At 42.3% G+C, this 21,786-nt stretch overlaps 1 protein-coding gene across 1 annotated transcript in view; it reads right to left on the reverse strand.

Annotated features, from left to right (window-relative positions):
• The window catches only part of cntn5 (contactin 5), a 559,219-nt gene that overhangs the window by 48,612 nt on the left and 488,821 nt on the right, over nucleotides 1-21,786 (reverse strand). The window contains exon 18 of the mRNA XM_090219183.1: nucleotides 16,547-16,617. Within this exon, the coding sequence (XP_090075309.1) occupies nucleotides 16,547-16,617 (71 nt within the window). The remainder of the gene's footprint in view (nucleotides 1-16,546; nucleotides 16,618-21,786) is intronic.

A 21,786-nucleotide genomic window follows, 5' to 3' on the forward strand; every position in this document is an offset into this window, starting at 1 on the left:
TGTTGGGCTGATATTGGTGTGATTATGTGGGGCTGATATTGATGTGATTATGTTGGGCTGATATTGATATGATTATGTTGGGCTGATATTGGTGTGATTATGTTGGGCTGATATCCATGTGATTATGTTAGGCTGATATTGGTGTGATTATGTTGGGCTGATATTGATATGATTATGTTGGGCTGATATTGATATGATTATGTTGGGCTGATATTGATGTGATTATGTTGGGCTGATATTGATGTGATTATGTTGGGCTGATATTGATATGATTATGTTGGGCTGATATTGATGTGATTATGTTGGGCTGATATTGATATGATTATGTTGGGCTGATATCCATGTGATTATGTTAGGCTGATATTGGTGTGATTATGTTGGGCTGATATTGATATGATTATGTTGGGCTGATATCCATGTGATTATGTTAGGCTGATATTGGTGTGATTATGTTGGGCTGATATTGATGTGATTATGTTGGGCTGATATTGATATGATTATGTTGGGCTGATATTGATATGATTATGTTGGGCTGATATTGATGTGATTATGTTGGGCTGATATGCATATGATTATGTTGGGCTGATGTTGATGTGATTATGTTGGGCTGATATTGATATGATTATGTTGGGCTGATATTGATGTGATTATGTTGGGCTGATATTGATGTGATTATGTTGGGCTGATATTGATGTGATTATGTTGGGCTGATATTGATATGATTATGTTGGGCTGATATTGATGTGATTATGTTGGGCTGATATTGATGTGATTATGTTGGGCTGATATTGATATGATTATGTTGGGCTGATATTGATGTGATTATGTTGGGCTGATATTGATATGATTATGTTGGGCTGATATTGATGTGATTATGTTGGGTTGATATTGATATGATTATGTTGGGCTGATATTGATGTGATTATGTTGGGCTGATATGCATATGATTATGTTGGGCTGATATCCATGTGATTATGTTGGGCTGATGTTGATGTGATTATGTGGGGCTGATATCCATGTGATTATGTTGGGCTGATGTTGATGTGATTATGTTGGGCTGATATCCATGTGATTATGTTAGGCTGATATTGGTGTGATTATGTTGGGCTGATATTGGTGTGATTATGTTGGGCTGATATTGATGTGATTATGTTAGGCTGATATTGATATGATTATGTTGGGCTGATATTGATGTGATTATGTTGGGCTGATATTGTTGTGATTATGTTGGGCTGATATTGATGTGATTATGTTGGGCTGATATTGGTGTGATTATGTTGGGCTGATATTGATGTGATTATGTTGGGCTGATATTGGTGTGATTATGTTGGGCTGATATGCATATGATTATGTTGGGCTGATATTGATGTGATTATGTTGGGCTGATATTGATATGATTATGTTGGGCTGATATCCATGTGATTATGTTGGGCTGATACTGGTGTGATTATGTTGGGCTGATATTGGTGTGATTATGTTAGGCTGATATTGATATGATTATGTTGGGCTGATATTGATGTGATTATGTTGGGCTGATATGCATATGATTATGTTGGGCTGATATTGGTGTGATTATGTTGGGCTGATATTGATGTGATTATGTTGGGCTGATGTTGATGTGATTATGTGGGGCTGATATTGGTGTGATTATGTTGGGCTGATATTGATATGATTATGTTGGGCTGATATGCATATGATTATGTTGGGCTGATATTGGTGTGATTATGTTGGGCTGATATTGATGTGATTATGTTGGGCTGATATGCATATGATTATGTTGGGCTGATATTGGTGTGATTATGTTGGGCTGATATTGATGTGATTATGTTGGGCTGATGTTGATGTGATTATGTGGGGCTGATATCCATGTGATTATGTTGGGCTGATGTTGATGTGATTATGTTGGGCTGATATCCATGTGATTATGTTGGGCTGATATTGATGTGATTATGTTGGGCTGATATCCATGTGATTATGTGGGGCTGATATCCATGTTATTATGTTGGGCTGATATTGATATGATTATGTTGGGCTGATATCCATGTGATTATGTTGGGCTGATATGCATATGATTATGTTGGGCTGATATTAATGTGATTATGTTGGGCTGATATTGGTGTGATTATGTTGGGCTGATATTGATATGATTATGTTGGGCTGATATTGATGTGATTATGTTGGGCTGATATTGATGTGATTATGTTGGGCTGATATTGATGTGATTATGTTGGGCTGATATTGATGTGATTATGTTAGGCTGATATTGGTGTGATTATGCTGGGCTGATATTGATGTGATTATGTTGGGCTGATATTGATATGATTATGTTGGGCTGATATTGGAGTGATTATGTTGGGCTGATATTGATATGATTATGTTGGGCTGATATTGATGTGATTATGTTGGGCTGATATTGATATGATTATGTTGGGCTGATATTGGTGTGATTATGTTGGGCTGATATTGATGTGATTATGTTGGGCTGATATTGATGTGATTATGTTGGGCTGATATTGATGTGATTATGTTGGGCTGATATTGGTGTGATTATGTTAGGCTGATATTGATGTGATTATGTTGGGCTGATATTGGTGTGATTATGTTGGGCTGATATTGATATGATTATGTTGGGCTGATATTGGTGTGATTATGTTGGGCTGATATTGATATGATTATGTTGGGCTGATATCCATGTGATTATGTTGGGCTGATATTGATATGATTATGTTGGGCTGATATTGGTGTGATTATGTTGGGCTGATATTGATATGATTATGTTGGGCTGATATTGATATGATTATGTTGGGCTGATATTGGTGTGATTATGTTGGGCTGATATCCATGTGATTATGTTGGGCTGATATTGATGTGATTATGTTGGGCTGATATTGGTGTGATTATGTTGGGCTGATATTGATGTGATTATGTTGGGGCTGATATTGATGTGATTATGTTGGGCTGATATTGGTGTGATTATGTTGGGCTGATATTGATATGATTATGTTGGGCTGATATTGATATGATTATGTTGGGCTGATATTGATATGATTATGTTGGGCTGATATTGGTGTGATTATGTTGGGCTGATATTGGTGTGATTATGTTGGGCTGATATTGGTGTGATTATGTTGGGCTGATATTGATATGATTATGTTGGGCTGATATCCATGTGATAATGTTGGGCTTATATCCATGTGATTATATTGGGCTGATATTGATGTGATTATGTTGGGCTGATATTGATATGATTATGTTGGGCTGATATTGGAGTGATTATGTTGGGCTGATATTGATATGATTATGTTGGGCTGATATCCATGTGATAATGTTGGGCTTATATCCATGTGATTATGTTGGGCTGATACTGATATGATTATGTTGGGCTGATATCCATATGATTATGTTGGGCTGATATCCATGTGATTATGTTGGGCTGATATTGATGTGATTATGTTGGGCTGATATTGATATGATTATGTTGGGCTGATATTGAAGTGATTATGTTGGGCTGATATTGATATGATTATGTTGGGCTGATATCCATGTGATAATGTTGGGCTTATATCCATGTGATTATGTTGGGCTGATACTGATATGATTATGTTGGGCTGATATCCATATGATTATGTTGGGCTGATATCCATGTGATTATGTTGGGCTGATATCCATATGATTATGTTGGGCTGATATCCATGTGATTATGTTGGGCTTATGCTGATGTGATTATGTTGGGCTGATATCCATACGATTATGTTGGGCTGATATCCATGTGATAATGTTGGGCTTATATCCATGTGATTATGTTGGGCTGATACTGATATGATTATGTTGGGCTGATAACCATATGATTATGCTGAGCTGATATCCATGTGATTATGTTGGGCTGATATCCATATGATTATGTTGGGCTGATATGCATGTGATTATGTTGGGCTGATATCCATGTGATTAATTTGGGCTGATACTGAAGTGATTATGTTGGGCTGATATCCATGTGATTATGTTGGGCTGATATCCATATGATTATGTTGGGCTGATATCCATGTGATTATGTTGGGCTGATGTCCATATGATTATTTTGGGCTGATACTGATGTGATTATGTTGGGCTGATACTGGTGTGATTATGTTCGGCTGATATCCATGTGATTATGTTGGGCTGATATCCATATGATTATTGTGGGCTGATATTGATGTGATTGTGTTGGGCTGATATCCACATGATTATGTTGGGCTTATATCCATGTGATTATGTTGGGCTGATACTGATATGATTATGTTGGGCTGATACTGATGTGATTATGTTGCGCTGATATCCATGTGATTATGTTGGGCTGATATCAATGTGATTATGTTGGGCTGATATCCACATGATTATGTTGGGCTGATATGCATGTGATTATGTTGTGCTGATATCCATGTGATTATGTTGGGCTGATATCCATGTGATTATGTTGGGTTGATATCCATATGATTATTTTGGGCTGATACTGATGTGATTATGTTGGGCTGATACTGGTGTGATTATGTTCGGCTGATATCCATGTGATTATGTTGGGCTGATACTGATGTGATTATGTTGGGCTGATACTGGTGTGATTATGTTCGGCTGATATCCATGTGATTATGTTGGGCTGATATCCATAGGATTATTTTGGGCTGATATTGATGTGATTATGTGGGGCTGATATTGATGTGATTATGTGGGGCTGATATTGATGTGATTATGTTCGGCTGATATTGATGTGATTATGTTGGGCTGATATTGGTGTGATTATGTTGGGCTGATATTGATATAATTATGTTGGGCTGATATTGATGTGATTATGTTGGGCTGATATCCATGTGATTATGTTGGGCTGATACTGATGTGATTATGTTGGGCTGATATCCATGTGATTATGTTGGGCTGATACTGATGTGATTATGTTGGGCTGATATCCATATGATTATGTTGGGCTGATATTGATGTGATTATGTTGGGCTGATATCCATGTGATTATGTTGGGATGAAATCCATTTGATTATGTTGGGCTGATATCCATACGATTATGTTGTGCTGATATCCATGTGATAATGTTGGGCTTATATCCATGTGATTATGTTGGGCTGATACTGATATGATTATGTTGGGCTGATATCCAGATGATTATGTTGGGCTGATATCCATGTGATTATTCTGGGCTGATATCCATATGATTATGTTGGGCTGATATGCATGTGATTATGTTGGGCTGATATCCATGTGATTATGTTGGGCTGATATCCATGTGATTATTTTGGGCTGATACTGGTGTGATTATGTTGGGCTGATATCCATGTGATTATGTTGGGCTGATGTCCATGTGATTATTTTGGGCTGATACTGAAGTGATTATGTTGGGCTGATATCCATGTGATTATGTTGGGCTGATATCCAGGTGATTATTTTGGGCTGATACTGGTGTGATTATGTTGGGCTGATATCCATGTGATTATGTTCGGCTGATATACATGTGATTATTTTGGGCTGATACTGGTGTGATTATGTTGGGCTGATATCCATGTGATTATGTTCGGCTAATATCCATGTGATTATGTTCGGCTGATATCCATATGATTATTGTGGGCTGATATTGATGTGATAATGTTGGGCTGATATCCATGTATTTATGTTGGGCTGATATCCATGTGATTATGTTGGGCTGATATCCATGTGATTATGTTGGGCTGATATCCATGTGATTATGTTGGGCTGATATCCATATGATTATGTTGGGCTGATATCCATGTGATTATGTTGGGCTGATATCCATGTGATTATGTTGGGCTGATATCCATGTGATTATGTTGGGCTGATATCCATGTGATTATGTTGGGCTGATATTCATATGATTATGTTGGGCTGATATCCATGTGATTATGTTCGGCTGATATTCATATCATTATGTTGGGCTGATATCCAAATTATTATGTTGGGCTGATATCCATATGATTACGTTGGGCTGATATCCATGTGATTATGTTGGGCTGATATCCATATGATTATTTTGGGCTGATACTGGTGTGATTATGTTGGGCTGATATCCATGTGATTATTTTGGGCTGATATCCATGTGATTATTTTGGGCTGATACTGAAGTGATTATGTTGGGCTGATATCCATGTGATTATGTTGGGCTGATACTGATGTGATTATGTTGGGCTGATACTGGTGTGATTATGTTCGGCTGATATCCATGTGATTATGTTGGGCTGATACTGATGTGATTATGTTGGGCTGATACTGGTGTGATTATGTTCGGCTGATATCCATGTGATTATGTTGGGCTGATATCCATAGGATTATTTTGGGCTGATATTGATGTGATTATGTGGGGCTGATATTGATGTGATTATGTGGGGCTGATATTGATGTGATTATGTTCGGCTGATATTGATGTGATTATGTTGGGCTGATATTGGTGTGATTATGTTGGGCTGATATTGATATAATTATGTTGGGCTGATATTGATGTGATTATGTTGGGCTGATATCCATGTGATTATGTTGGGCTGATACTGATGTGATTATGTTGGGCTGATATCCATGTGATTATGTTGGGCTGATACTGATGTGATTATGTTGGGCTGATATCCATATGATTATGTTGGGCTGATATTGATGTGATTATGTTGGGCTGATATCCATGTGATTATGTTGGGATGAAATCCATTTGATTATGTTGGGCTGATATCCATACGATTATGTTGTGCTGATATCCATGTGATAATGTTGGGCTTATATCCATGTGATTATGTTGGGCTGATACTGATATGATTATGTTGGGCTGATATCCAGATGATTATGTTGGGCTGATATCCATGTGATTATTCTGGGCTGATATCCATATGATTATGTTGGGCTGATATGCATGTGATTATGTTGGGCTGATATCCATGTGATTATGTTGGGCTGATATCCATGTGATTATTTTGGGCTGATACTGGTGTGATTATGTTGGGCTGATATCCATGTGATTATGTTGGGCTGATGTCCATGTGATTATTTTGGGCTGATACTGAAGTGATTATGTTGGGCTGATATCCATGTGATTATGTTGGGCTGATATCCAGGTGATTATTTTGGGCTGATACTGGTGTGATTATGTTGGGCTGATATCCATGTGATTATGTTCGGCTGATATACATGTGATTATTTTGGGCTGATACTGGTGTGATTATGTTGGGCTGATATCCATGTGATTATGTTCGGCTAATATCCATGTGATTATGTTCGGCTGATATCCATATGATTATTGTGGGCTGATATTGATGTGATAATGTTGGGCTGATATCCATGTATTTATGTTGGGCTGATATCCATGTGATTATGTTGGGCTGATATCCATGTGATTATGTTGGGCTGATATCCATGTGATTATGTTGGGCTGATATCCATATGATTATGTTGGGCTGATATCCATGTGATTATGTTGGGCTGATATCCATGTGATTATGTTGGGCTGATATCCATGTGATTATGTTGGGCTGATATCCATGTGATTATGTTGGGCTGATATTCATATGATTATGTTGGGCTGATATCCATGTGATTATGTTCGGCTGATATTCATATCATTATGTTGGGCTGATATCCAAATTATTATGTTGGGCTGATATCCATATGATTACGTTGGGCTGATATCCATGTGATTATGTTGGGCTGATATCCATATGATTATTTTGGGCTGATACTGGTGTGATTATGTTGGGCTGATATCCATGTGATTATTTTGGGCTGATATCCATGTGATTATTTTGGGCTGATACTGAAGTGATTATGTTGGGCTGATATCCATGTGATTATGTTGGGCTGATATCCATATGATTATTTTGGGCTGATACTGGTGTGATTATGTTGGGCTGATATCCATGTGATTATTTTGGGCTGATATCCATGTGATTATTTTGGGCTGATACTGATGTGATTATGTTGGGCTGATATCCATGTGATTATGTTGGGCTGATATCCAGATGATTATGTTGAGCTGATATCCATTTGATTATGTTGGGCTGATATCCATATGATTATGTTGGGCTGATATCCATGTGATTATGTTGCGTTGATATCCATATGATTATTTTGGGCTGATACTGATGTGATTATGTTGGGCTGATATCCATATGATTATTTTGGTCTGATACTGGTGTGATTATGTTGGGCTGATATCCATGTGATTATGTTGGGCTGATATCCATGTGATTATGTTGGGCTGATATCCATGTGATCATGTTGGACTGATATCCATATGATTATGTTGGGCTGATATCCATGTGATTATGTTGGGCTGATATCCATACGATTATGTTGGGCTGATATCCATATGATTATGTTGGGCTGATATCCATATGATTATGTTGGGCTGATATCCATACGATTATGTTGGGCTGATATCCATATGATTATGTTGGGCTGATATCCATATGATTATGTTGGGCTGATATCCATACGATTATGTTGGGCTGATATCCATATGATTATGTTGGGCTGATATCCATATGATTATGTTGGGCTGATATCCATATGATTATGTTGGGCTGATATCCATATGATCATGTTGGGCTGATATCCATACGGTTATGTTTGGCTGATATCCATACGATTATGTTGGGCTGATATCCATATGATTATGTTGGGCTGATATCCATACGATTATGTTGGGCTGATATCCATATGATTATGTTGGGCTGATATCCATATGATTATGTTGGGCTGATATCCATATGATCATGTTGGGCTGATATCCATATGATTATGTTGGGCTGATATCCATGTGATTATGTTGGGCTGATATCCATGTGATCATGTTGGGCTGATATCCATGTGATTATTTTGGGCTGATACTGGTGTGATTATGTTGGGCTGATATCCATGTGATTATGTTGGGCTGATATCCATGTGATTATGTTGGGCTGATATCCATGTGATTATGTTGGGCTGATATCCATATGATTATGTTGGGCTGATATCCATGTGATTATGTTGGGCTGATGTCCATGTGATTATGTTGGGCTGATATCCATACGATTATGTTGGGCTGATATCCATGTGATTATGTTGGGCTGATATCCATACGATTATGTTGGGCTGATATCCATGTGATTATGTTGGGCTGATATCCACGTGATTATTCTGGGCTGATATCCATGTGATTATGTTGGGCTGATATCCATGTGATTATGTTGGGCTGATATCCATGTGATTATGTTGGGCTGATATCAATATGATTATGTTGGGCTGATATCAATATGATTATGTTGGGCTGATATCCATGTGATTATGTTGGGCTGATATCAATATGATTATGTTGGGCTGATATCCACATCAATGTGTTTCAAAGTTATTCTTATGTACGGCATGCTGTTGTGTCCTTGAATAGAGGCCATCAGATCGATCACCATATTCTCCATACAGAGTCCTTACATACATCTTACAGTATACAGTATCTTCTCTGGAGAGAGGAGCCTCATTCATAAAGGAATCCACATTACCCACACATAACATAAGATCACATGTTGTAGCTCCACATAATAATTAGTCACAGTGATTCCTTACATGCTTAGTAATCTACACACATGGTCCATAAACTACGCTTAATGAAGTTGAAACATCTGACAAGTATTCCCCGGAACGATGAGAAGTACCTAATGAAAGACACATAGAGCCCTCTACAAGATCGTCAGTCACCACACAGGAGGCTGGACCACTCTGACTGATACCTGGCAACCAGCGTTGGCTGCTTGTGAAGTTGCGGATGTAGAAAGTGTCATTGGGTTTTAACTGTCTCTCCCTTGCGTGGTGGTCAGGTCTCTCTTTTTGTTTCTCCTGCTTCTGTTCCACTCATGCTTTGATGTCCGGACATCTCAACTGGAGCTTGACCTGTGGTTGTTTGTGGCGTGATGCGGCACTGGAACAAGAACCGAGAGAGCTTAGTTGTAATGGTTCCCCCAGTCATCTTTTTGAGCCCTTCTTTCAGTGTCTGCACACCCTGCTCCACTAAGCCATTTGAGGACGGGTGAAACGGAGCGCTGCGGTAATGGCGAATAACGTTTCTCCGCATGAATTCTTGGCACAAGTCACATGGGAAGGTTGTCGCATTGTCAGACACAAAAGAGTCAGGCAGACTATGGAAACACCTGGCGAAGCTTTGGGATGGTTGTGGTCGCTGTGATGTTGCTCATGATGTGAGCCTCCAGCCACTTGGTGCGTGTCCACCATGACAAGTAACGTGATCCACAAAAGGGCCTGCAAAGTCTATTTGCAGCCTGTAGTACAGATGTAGTGGCGTGGGCGGAGACATCTTCTGGTTGATCTGGCACTCAGAACATGATTTCACATTGGTTTCTGCATCCTGATCCATGTTATGCCACCAAATCTGGCTAAACTTTTCACCCGGGAGGCACCCGGGTGAGCCTCATGGACCTCATCCATGACTTGTGTACGGCCAGGGGCCGGAACAACCACTCTGGACCACCAGAGTATGCAGCCATCCTGCACACTCAGCTCAGTTTAACACTTTGCAGAAGGTCTCAGTCCACCATCCTCTATGACAGGAGGCCAAACCTGCCTGTTATGGATGATGCGAATTTTCGCAGCTTTTTGTAAAAAATCACGCAACATTTCAAAGTCCTGCTACTCATGCCAGGAATATAGTATATGCATATGATAAGTATGTGTGTATAGAAAACACTCTGAAGTCTCTAAAACTGGTTAAATCGGGTCTGTGGCTATAACAGAACGTGTTTAGGAGTAAAAATCCCTGGTAAAACTTTTTACCAAAAACACAAAAAAAAGATTTGTCCGCAATTCAATGTATTATTTAAGGCGACAGAAAATATGTAAACGCCTACAGCTTCCACACGATGTCGCCATTGCTGTCAATTTCTGACTCATTTGTCCTTGGTTACAACACGAATAGACCCCTCCTTTCTTGAGGCGCACCACAGTATGTTGTGAAACTGAAAAAATGGACGATGATTTCCAGACTTGCTGCTATCGAATACAGATCGCCCCGTGATCAATTTGATACATCATTAACGTTTATTAATACCTAAAGTTGGTTTAGAAACGTCGTTTGAAGTGATTTGTAAAAGTTTATAGGCGACTTCTGTAATTTAAAAAGTGACGTTGCGTCTTGTAAATGGGCTTTTTGCAGCACCAGACTGGCCTTCAGCAAATTACATTTTGGGTATACAATGACGGATTTAATCGGGAAAAAGACCCAATTGTGATGTTTATGGGACATATAGGAGTGCCAACAAAGAAGCTCGTCCAAGGTAATGAATGTTTTATATTTTATTTCTGCGTTTTGGGTAGCGCCGGCTACCGCAAAATCTGTTGTTTACGTGTCGTGCTGGTATTTTGGGGGGTGCATGCTATCAGATAATAGCTTCTTATGCTTTCGCCGAAAAGCATTTTACAAATCTGACTTGGTGGCTAGATTCACAACGAGTGTAGCTTTAATTCAGTACCTTGCATGTGTATTTTTATGAAAGTTTGAGATTTATCGAGTACTATACTCGAGTACTATAGGTGGCGCTCTGAAATTTCCGCTGAGCTGTCCCTGTGCAGGGACCACCTCCGTAAGGTGATAAGAACCTTTTCACCTGGGCCAGGATAGGATCCCGGTCTGTCCACTGTTTGATCTATTTGGCATTCACAGATGAGTTTGACAATCTCTCCATTAGGAAAATTGTCTCGGGAGGCACCACAATTGTGGCAGGCATCTCTGGTAGCGGGAGATGGCTGAGCGCGTCTGCATTTGCATTGTCCTTCCCCGCTCTGTACACGATAGTGTACTGGTAAGCTGACAGTGTAAGGGCCCAGCGCTGAAGCCATGTAAGCAATGCATCTTGATTCACTGAAAAGTCTCATCAGTGGTTTGTGGTCAGTGCATATGGTGAGGCACGAATGAAAGCGTTTCAAAGCAAAGACTATGGCCAGACCTTCCTTGTCTAACTGTGAATAACGCTTCTCAGAACTCGTCAGCGTGTGTGATGCGAATCCAATGGGTTTCTCTGACCCGTACTCCATCTGATGACAGCGTACTGCCCCGACGCCATAGGGCGAGATGTCACATGACAGAATGATCTCTTTGTCATGATCAAAAGGAACCAGCAGTTGTGCTGATTGTAGTAGTGCTTTCTCTAACCCTAACCCTAACTATAACCCCTAACCCCTAACCCCTAACCCTAACCCCTAACCCTAACCCTAACCCCTAACCCCTAACCCCTAACCATAACCCCTAACCCTAACTATAACCCCTAACCCTAACCCCTAACCCTAACCCTAACCCCTAACCCTAACCCTTTCTCTTCCTTGAAAGCTTTCTCTCCCCAGTTCCATTTACAGTTTTTGTGGCGCAGCTGATAAAGTGGAGCTAATACTGTTGACAGCTCAGGGAGGAACTTGGTAATTCACTCCTCCTCCATTTTATTTTTAATGGCATAAAGCACTGTCCTGGGCTTGAAAAAGCGAGACTAGGCCTGAGGATCCACAAACAGCTTAACTGCAGTTCGCCCAGTTCATCTTTGAATCAGGGTACTTTTGAATGACATTCTCAGTCTTTCGTGTGTGTTTTTCTCACCCCAGTTCAGTTGTATTTTGGTGAGCCAGTCACACCCTAGTAAACCAGGCCCATTCCCTTTAACCACCAGGAGCCGTGCTCTCGCTTCCTGGCTGTTGTATGCAATGTCCACCTCCAGAGCCCCCAGCAATGGTATGATCTCCCCAGTGTACATACACAGTCTGATCCCCGCCAGTGTGAGGGCGAAAGCCTGTTTTGAACCCCACATTTGTTTTGTAGGTCTCCTCACTGATAACAGAGGCAGAGCCCACTGTGTCAACCCCCATCCTCATCTGCTTTCCATCTAACTCCACTGTGACATAGATGGGCTCAGTGCGTGGCTCACTCACAATAAACATGTTGTAGGAACAATGCTCTTCCACCTCCTCTGTGCTCTCTAGGTGGTGCTGTGAACTTGCGTTTGTCCAGTCTGCCCATCCTCTGGCTTGGTCCTAGGACCCCTGCATTTTTTAGCTAAATGTCCCTTTTTGTTGCAATTGTGACAGACAGTAAGTACCCTTGAACTTACAGTTGTTTGCATAATGTGTTCCCCACATCTGAAACATTCCACTGCTTTTCCCCTTTTTTTCTGCCGACTCTTTAGTCACCTGATGCGCTGCACCACTACTACAGTTGTCCTTTTGCATATTTTTACATTACTAGCGGCCATCTCCATCCCTTGAGATAGTTCCAATGCTCTCTTGAAAGTCAGTGTGGTTTCCCCAGCAAACGGTGCTGTGTGCCGTCTTCATTAATGCCACAGACTAATATGTCACATGTCCTATAACACAGCCCCAAATGCACAACGCTCAGAGAGTTCACACAATTAAACAACAAAACAAAACAGACTGACCACTTTTCTGGAAATGGCAGTTAAACGTGAACCTCTGGACAACCACTGAAGGTGTTGGATTGTGGTGAGTCTGAACGAGAGCAACTCCCGGTGTCCGTGGTGTTGCCAAATTCCTCAGTAGCTTGTAGGTTTTAGTCCCACACACACTCAAGAGTGTGTTTAGCCTAATCTGTAATTCCATTTCCCCAAAAAATGTGTCCCAAACTTTCCACATATTCCATCCAGTCCTCGTTCTCTTCCACAAAGTCAGTGATAGTCCCAAACATTGCCATTATAATGCCAACTTGTCATTGATCCTCATTAGTGATCAGCCACAGCCTCGAGGCTGTGGTTAGTAGCTCCAGGCTGTGGTTAGTAGCTCCAGGCTGTGGTTAGTAGCTCCAGGCTGTGGTTAGTGGCTCCAGGCTGTGGTTAGTAGCTCCAGGCTGTGGTTAGTAGCTCCAGGCTGAGGTTAGTAGCTCCAGGCTGTGGTTAGTAGCTCCAGGCTGTGGTTAGTAGCTCCAGGCTGTGGTTAGTAGCTCCAGGCTGAGGTTAGTAGCTCCAGGCTCTGGGCATGTATACATGCTTTCTTTATAGTCATTTTAGGGCCTTATTCTGACTCAAGCCCTGTGCAATCGGTTTGGATCAATGACATACAGTTCCTGGTGTCACATATGTTAGTAGCTAGTGTCATGACACCTGGCTGAGGATGTTATTAAAAACTGTATGAACTAAATACTTTAACTTAGGAAGGAAATCCCCTTTATCTGTCAAGTTTCCATCAAATACATTGTCTGTAATATCAAAATGGATGAAACAATTTGTGTTAAGATAGGAATGTGATTTTAGGAGTCATAAGAGAGAACTTCTAATCATATCCTTTGCACATTAAGTAGTCACGCCCCAAATGAGGTCAGAAAGCTTGTCAGTGGGATGACACTGCCCTAATATGCATATATTAGCATTTGGGACTGAGTAAGAGGCAGTTTACTCCTATCCCAAAGAAGTTCTTTAAACAGCTTGGAAAATATCAGAAAATTATGTCATGGCTTTCGAAGCTTCTGATAGGCTAATTGACATCACTTGAGTCAACTGGAGGTTGTGGATGTATTTCAAGCCCTACCTTCAACCCAGTGCCTCTTTGCTTGACATCATGGGTAAATCAAAAGAAATCAGCCAAGACCTCCGAAAAAACTGTAGACGTCCACAAGTCTGGTTCATCCTTGGGAGAAATTTGAAGGTACCACATTCATCTGTACAAACAATAGTACGCACGTATGAACACCATGGGACCACGCAGCCATCAAACAGCTCAGGAAGGAGACGCATTCTGTCTCCTAGAGATGAACGTACTTTGGTGCGAAAAGTGCAAATCAATCCCAGAACAACAGCAAAGCACCTTGTGAAGATGCTGGAGGAAACAGGTACAAAAGTATCTATATCCACAGTAAAACGAGTCCTATATCGACAAAACCTGAAAGCCCGCTCAGGAAGGAAGAAGCCACTGCTCCAAAACCGCCATAAAAAAGCCACACTACGGTTTGCAACTGCACATGGGGATAAGGATCGTACTTTTTTGAGAAATGTCCTCTGGTCTGATGAAACAAAAATAGAACTGTTTGGCCATAATGACCATCGTTATATTTGGAGGAAAAAGGGGGAGGCTTGCAAGCCGAAGAACACCATCCCAACTGTGAAGCACGGAGGTAGCAGAATCATGTTGTGGGGGTGCTTTGCTGCAGGAGGGACCGGTGAACTTCACAAAATAGATGGCAACATGAGGTAGGAAAATTATGTGGATATATTGAAGAAACATCTCAAGACATCAGTTAAAGTTAAAGCTTGGTCACAAATGGGTCTTCCAAATGGACAATGACCCCAAGTATACTTCCAAAGTTGTGGACAACAAAGTCAAGGTATTGGAGTGGCCATCACAAAGCCCTGACCTCAATCCTATAGAACATTTGTTGGTGTCACGGCCGTCAGAGGAAGAGGACCAAAGCACAGCGTGGTGGGCGTACATATTCATTTTTATTAGGGTTAGGATGACGCCGACAGACACAATAAACAATACAAAAACTACCGTGAAGCTTAAGGACAATATGCCACAAACAAAGTTAACTTCCCACACTGAGAGGAGGGAAAGGGCAACCTAAGTATGGTTCCCAATCAGAGACAACGATAGACAGTGGTCCCTGATTGAGAACCATACCCGGTCAAAACATAGACATACAAAATCATTGAAGACAAAAACATAGAATGCCCACCCCAAATCACACCCTGACCAAACCAAATAGAGACATAAAAAGGCTCTCTAAGGTCAGGGCGTGACAGTGGGCAGAAATGAAAAAGCGTGTGCGAGCAAGGAGGCCTACAAACCTGACTCAGTTACACCAGCTCTGTCAGGAGGAATGGGCCAAATTCACCCAACTTATTGTGGGGCGCTTGTGGAAGGCAACCCAAAACGTTTGACCTAAGTTAAACAGTTTAAATGCAATGATACCAAATACTAATTGAGTGTATGTAAACTTCTGACCCACTGGGAATGGTATGAAAGAAATTAAGGCTGAAATAAATCATTCTCTCTTCTATTATTCTGACATTTCACATTCTTAAAATAAAGTGGTGATCCTAACCGACCTAAGACAGGGAATTGTTACTAGGATTATATGCCAGGAATTGTGAAAAACTTAGTTTCAATGTCTTTGGCTAACGTGTATGTAAACTTCCGACTTCAACTGTATGTAGCATATCTGTATATATATCAATTGTATAAATTATTGAGTTTAATTTGGGAGATAGTAACTCGTTAACAACTTCTTCCATGGTGCCCCAAATTCCTAATGAGTTAATTGTTATGTGATTAATTGAATCGGGTAACAATTAAACATAGTTAGTGGAATAAATAAATAACAGTCATCAGATTAATAAAAGTCACGACACTAAGCGCCTGAAATAGGAGAGTTCTGTTTTATGGAGTGGGGTTAAGAGGACTAGGGTTAGTGTGTGAGAGAGTGAGTGAGTGTGTGTATCTGTGTGTGTGAGAGTGAGTGAGTGAGTGGGTGTGAGTGTATCTGAGCTAGCGAGGGCAGTGTTGTTGAGGATTAGAGGTTAAAAAAGGCTCTTACCTCCCAGGAGGTGACCAGTTCATGCCTGCGGCCGTTCCCTCCACTGACGTTAGCTGGGGCCACCGAGGGGACTGGAAGTTTTGGACACAAGAAAAAAACAACACCAGCCATCACACGTCATATCTCCTGCCAGACCCTAGTTGACTGTTATTTACCAAGTCAGTTCAACTCTGCTCAACCCATAGCTATACTCATTTGAAGAGACTCAAGACCAGTTGAAATGTGGAAAATACAAGCTTCAATACCACTACAGTATCGATGACCCATAGCTCTTGTCCCAAGAAACTCAAACGGAATCGTAAAAGTAGAGTTATACCAGTATATGCCATTTAGAATACTTTTTATTTATAAAGAATCACTATTCATAATATACAGTGGGTGGACACCTCCTCATCCAACATCTCATGGACACCTCCTCATCCAACCTTCTCATAGACACCTCCTCATCCAACATCTCATGGACACCTCCTCATCCAACATCTCATGGACACCTCCTCATCCAACCTTCTCATGGACACCTCCTCATCCAACATTTCATGGACACCTCCTGATCCAACCATCTCATAGACACCTTCTCATCCAATATCTCATGGACACCTCCTCATCCAACATCTCATGGACACCTCCTCATCCAACATCTCATGGACACATCCTCACCCAACATCCTCACCCAACATCTCATGGACACCTCCTCATCCAACATCTCAAAGACACCTCCTCATCCAACATCTCATGGACACCCCCTCATCCAACATCTCATTCCAAAACCATAGGTATTAATATGGAGTTGGTCCCCCCTTTACTGCTATAACAGCCTCCACTCTTCTGGTAAGGCTTTCCACTAGATGTTGGAACATTGCTGCAGGGAGGGCATCCTGACTGGTTGCATCACTGCCTCGTATGGCAACTGCTTGGCCTCTGAGCGCAAGACACTACTAGGTAGTGCGTATAGCCCAGTTCATCACTAGGGTAAGCATCCTGCCAGGACCTCTATACCAGGTGGTGTCAGAGGAAGGGCCTAAAAATTGTCAAAGACCCCATAGACTGTTCTCTCTGCTACCGGTACCGGAGTGCCAAGTCTGGGTCCAAGAGGCTTCTAAACAGCTTCTACCCCCAAGACATAAGACTCCTCAACAGCTAATCAAATGGCTACCCAATGTCACCCACCACCTTTTTACGCTGATGCTACTCTCTATTTATCTATGTATAGTCACTTTACCTCTACCTACAGGTACATATTACCTCAATTACCTCGACTAACCGGTGCCCCGCACATTGACTCTGTACCGGTACCCCCTGTATATAGCCTCCACATTGACTCTGTACTGGTTCCCCTTGTATATAGCCTCCACATTGACTCTGTACCGGTACCCCCTGTATATAGCCTCCACATTGACTCTGTACCAGTATCCCCTGTATATAGCCTCCACATTGACTCTGTACCGGTACCCCCTGTATATAGCCTCCACATTGACTCTGTACCGGTACCCCCTGTATATAGCCTCCACATTGACTCTGTACTGGTTCCCCTTGTATATAGCCTCCACATTGACTCTGTACCGGTACCCCCTGTATATAGCCTCCACATTGACTCTGTACCGGTACCCCCTGTATATAGCCTCCACATTGACTCTGTACTGGTTCCCCTTGTATATAGCCTCCACATTGACTCTGTACCGGTACCCCCTGTATATAGCCTCCACATTGACTCTGTACCGGTAACCCCCTGTATATAGCCTCCACACTGACTCTGTACCGGTACCCCCTGTATATAGCCTCCACATTGACTCTGTACTGGTTCCCCTTGTATATAGCCTCCACATTGACTCTGTACCGGTACCCCCTGTATATAGCCTCCACATTGACTCTGTACCGGTACCCCCTGCATATAGCCTCCACATTGACTCTGTACTGGTTCCCCTTGTATATAGCCTCCACATTGACTCTGTACCGGTACCCCCTGCATATAGCCTCCACATTGACTCTGTACCAGTATCCCCTGTATATAGCCTCCACATTGACTCTGTACCAGTATCCCCTGTATATAGCCTCCACATTGACTCTGTACCGGTACCCCCTGTATATAGCCTCCACATTGACTCTGTACCGGTACCCCCTGTATATAGCCTCCACATTGACTCTGTACTGGTTCCCCTTGTATATAGCCTCCACATTGACTCTGTACCGGTACCCCCTGTATATAGCCTCCAATTTGATTCTGTACCGGTACCCCCTGTATATAGCCTCCACATTGACTCTGTACTGGTTCCCCTTGTATATAGCCTCCACATTGACTCTGTACCGGTACCCCCTGTATATAGCCTCCACATTGACTCTGTACCGGTAACCCCCTGTATATAGCCTCCACACTGACTCTGTACCGGTACCCCCTGTATATAGCCTCCACATTGACTCTGTACTGGTTCCCCTTGTATATAGCCTCCACATTGACTCTGTACCGGTACCCCCTGTATATAGCCTCCACATTGACTCTGTACCGGTACCCCCTGCATATAGCCTCCACATTGACTCTGTACTGGTTCCCCTTGTATATAGCCTCCACATTGACTCTGTACCGGTACCCCCTGTATATAGCCTCCACATTGACTCTGTACCGGTACCCCCTGCATATAGCCTCCACATTGACTCTGTACTGGTTCCCCTTGTATATAGCCTCCACATTGACTCTGTACCGGTACCCCCTGCATATAGCCTCCACATTGACTCTGTACTGGTTCCCCTTGTATATAGCCTCCACATTGACTCTGTACCGGTACCCCCTGCATATAGCCTCCACATTGACTCTGTACTGGTTCCCCTTGTATATAGCCTCCACATTGACTCTGTACCGGTACCCCCTGCATATAGCCTCCACATTGACTCTGTACCGGTACCCCCTGCATATAGCCTCCACATTGACTCTGTACTGGTTCCCCTTGTATATAGCCTCCACATTGACTCTGTACCGGTACCCCCTGCATATAGCCTCGCTACTGTTATTTTATTGTTGCTTTTTTATTAATTAGTTTTTTACTTCAGTTTATTTTAATAAAGATTTTCTTAACACTGATTTTTCTTATTGGTAAAGGGCTTGTCAGTCAGCATTTCACTGTAAGGTATACAGTCGTGGCCAAAAGTTTTGAGAATGACACAAATATTAATTTTCACAGTCTGCTGCCTCAGTTTGTATGATGGCAATTTGCATATACTCCAGGCCATTTTGGAGGATGGCCTGGTGTCAAGAAGGGCAGCAAAGAAGCCACCTCTCTCCAGGAAAAACATCAGGGACAGACTCATGTTCTGCAAAAGGTACAGGGATTGGACTGCTGAGGACTGGGGTAAAGTCATTTTCTCTGATGAAACCCATTCCCGATTATTTGGGGAAAAAAGCTTGTCTGGAGAAGACAAGGTGAGCGCTACCATCAGTCCTGTGTCATGCCAACAGTAAAGCATCCTGTGACCATTCATGTGTGGGGTTGCTTCTCAGCCAAGGGAGTGGGCTCACTCACAATGTTGCCTAAGAACACAGCCATGAATAAAGAATGGTACCAACACATCCTCCGAGAGCAACTTCTCCCAACAATCCAGGAACAGTCTGGTGACAAACAATGCCATTTCCAGCATGATGGAGCACCTTCCCATAAGGCAAAAGTGATAACTAAGTGGCTCGGGGAACAAAACATCGATATTTTGGGTCTATGGCCAGGAAACTCCCCAGACCTTAATCCCATTGAGAACTTGTGGTCAATCCTCAAGAGGCGCATGGACAAACAAAAACCCACAAATTCTGACAAACTCCAAGCATTGATTATGCAAGAATGGGCTGCCATCAGTCAGGATGTGGCCCAGAAGTTAATTGACAGCGTGCTAGGGCGGATTGCAGAGGGCGGATAGGGCGGATTGCGGATTGAAAAAGAAGGGTCAACAATGCAAATATTGACTCTGCATCAACTTCATATAATTGTCAATAAAAGCCTTTGACACTTATGAAATGCTTGTAATTATACTTCAGTCTTCCATAGTAACATCTGACAAAAATATCTAAAGACACTGAAGCAGCAAACGTTGTGGAAATTCATTTTTGTGTAATTCTCAAGACTTTTGGCCACGACTTGCATTCGGCGCAAGTGACAAATAACATTTGATTCGATTGGATTTGATTTCATTACATTCAGCCACAAGAGTATTAGTGAGACTGGTACTGATGTTGGGTGATTGGAGATGATGTAGACAATTACATCGATGAAATCTACAATCTAGCTGCAATATTAAAGCTGATTCACCCCCTACAAACGGTTTAATTAAACATAAAAACATGTCCTTTTAGTGGAACTAAGGGAACTAGCCCAAACCATGAAAAACAGGCCAAGACCATCATTCCTCATCCACCAAACTTGACAGTTGGGACTATGCATTGGGGCAGGTAGCGTTCTCCTGGCATCCGCCAAACCCAGATTTGTCCGTCGGACTACCAGATGGTGAAGAGTAGTGATTAATCACTCCAGAGAACGCATTTCCACTGCTCCCTAGTCCAATGTCGGCAAGCTTTACTCCACTCCAGCAGACACTTGGTATTGCGCATGGTGATCTTGGGCATGTGAGCAGCTGCTTTAATTGGTTGAGGAGTTTGTTAAATAAGCAGATGCAAGGCAGAGACACAGATACAGAGACATAGAGAAACAGAGCCTCAGAGCCTCATAGCCACAGAGAGAGAGAGCCCCAGAGCCACAGAGCCACAGAGCCTCAGAGACACAGTCTCAGAGACACAGAGACACATAGCCTCAGAACCACAGAGTCTCAGAGCCTCAACCTCTCAGAGCCTCAGCCACTCAGAGCCTGAGCCACTGGGCCACTCAGAGTCTCAGCCACTCAGAGTCTCAGCCACTCAGAGCCTCAGCCACTCAGAGCCTCAGCCACTCAGAGCCTCAGCCACTCAGAGCCTCAGCCACTCAGAGTCTCAGCCACTCAGAGTCTCAGCCACTCAGAGCCTCAGCCACTCAGAGCCTCAGCCACTCAGAGTCTCAGCCACTCAGCCACAGAGTCTCAGAGCCCCAGAGTCTCAGCCACTCAGCCACTGAGCCTCTCCGAGCCTCAGCCACTCAGCCTCTCAGAGTCTCAGAGCCTCAGCAACTCAGAGTCTTATAGCCTCAGCCACTCAGAGCCTCTCAGAGCCTCAGCCACTCAGCCTCTCCGAGCCTCAGCCACTCAGCCTCTCAGAGTCTCAGAGCCTCAGCAACTCA

The sequence above is a fragment of the Oncorhynchus mykiss genome, chromosome 24 (assembly GCF_057628025.1).
Source record: "Oncorhynchus mykiss isolate SJ-2025 chromosome 24, ASM5762802v1, whole genome shotgun sequence".
Taxonomy (NCBI): Eukaryota; Metazoa; Chordata; class Actinopteri; order Salmoniformes; family Salmonidae; genus Oncorhynchus; species Oncorhynchus mykiss.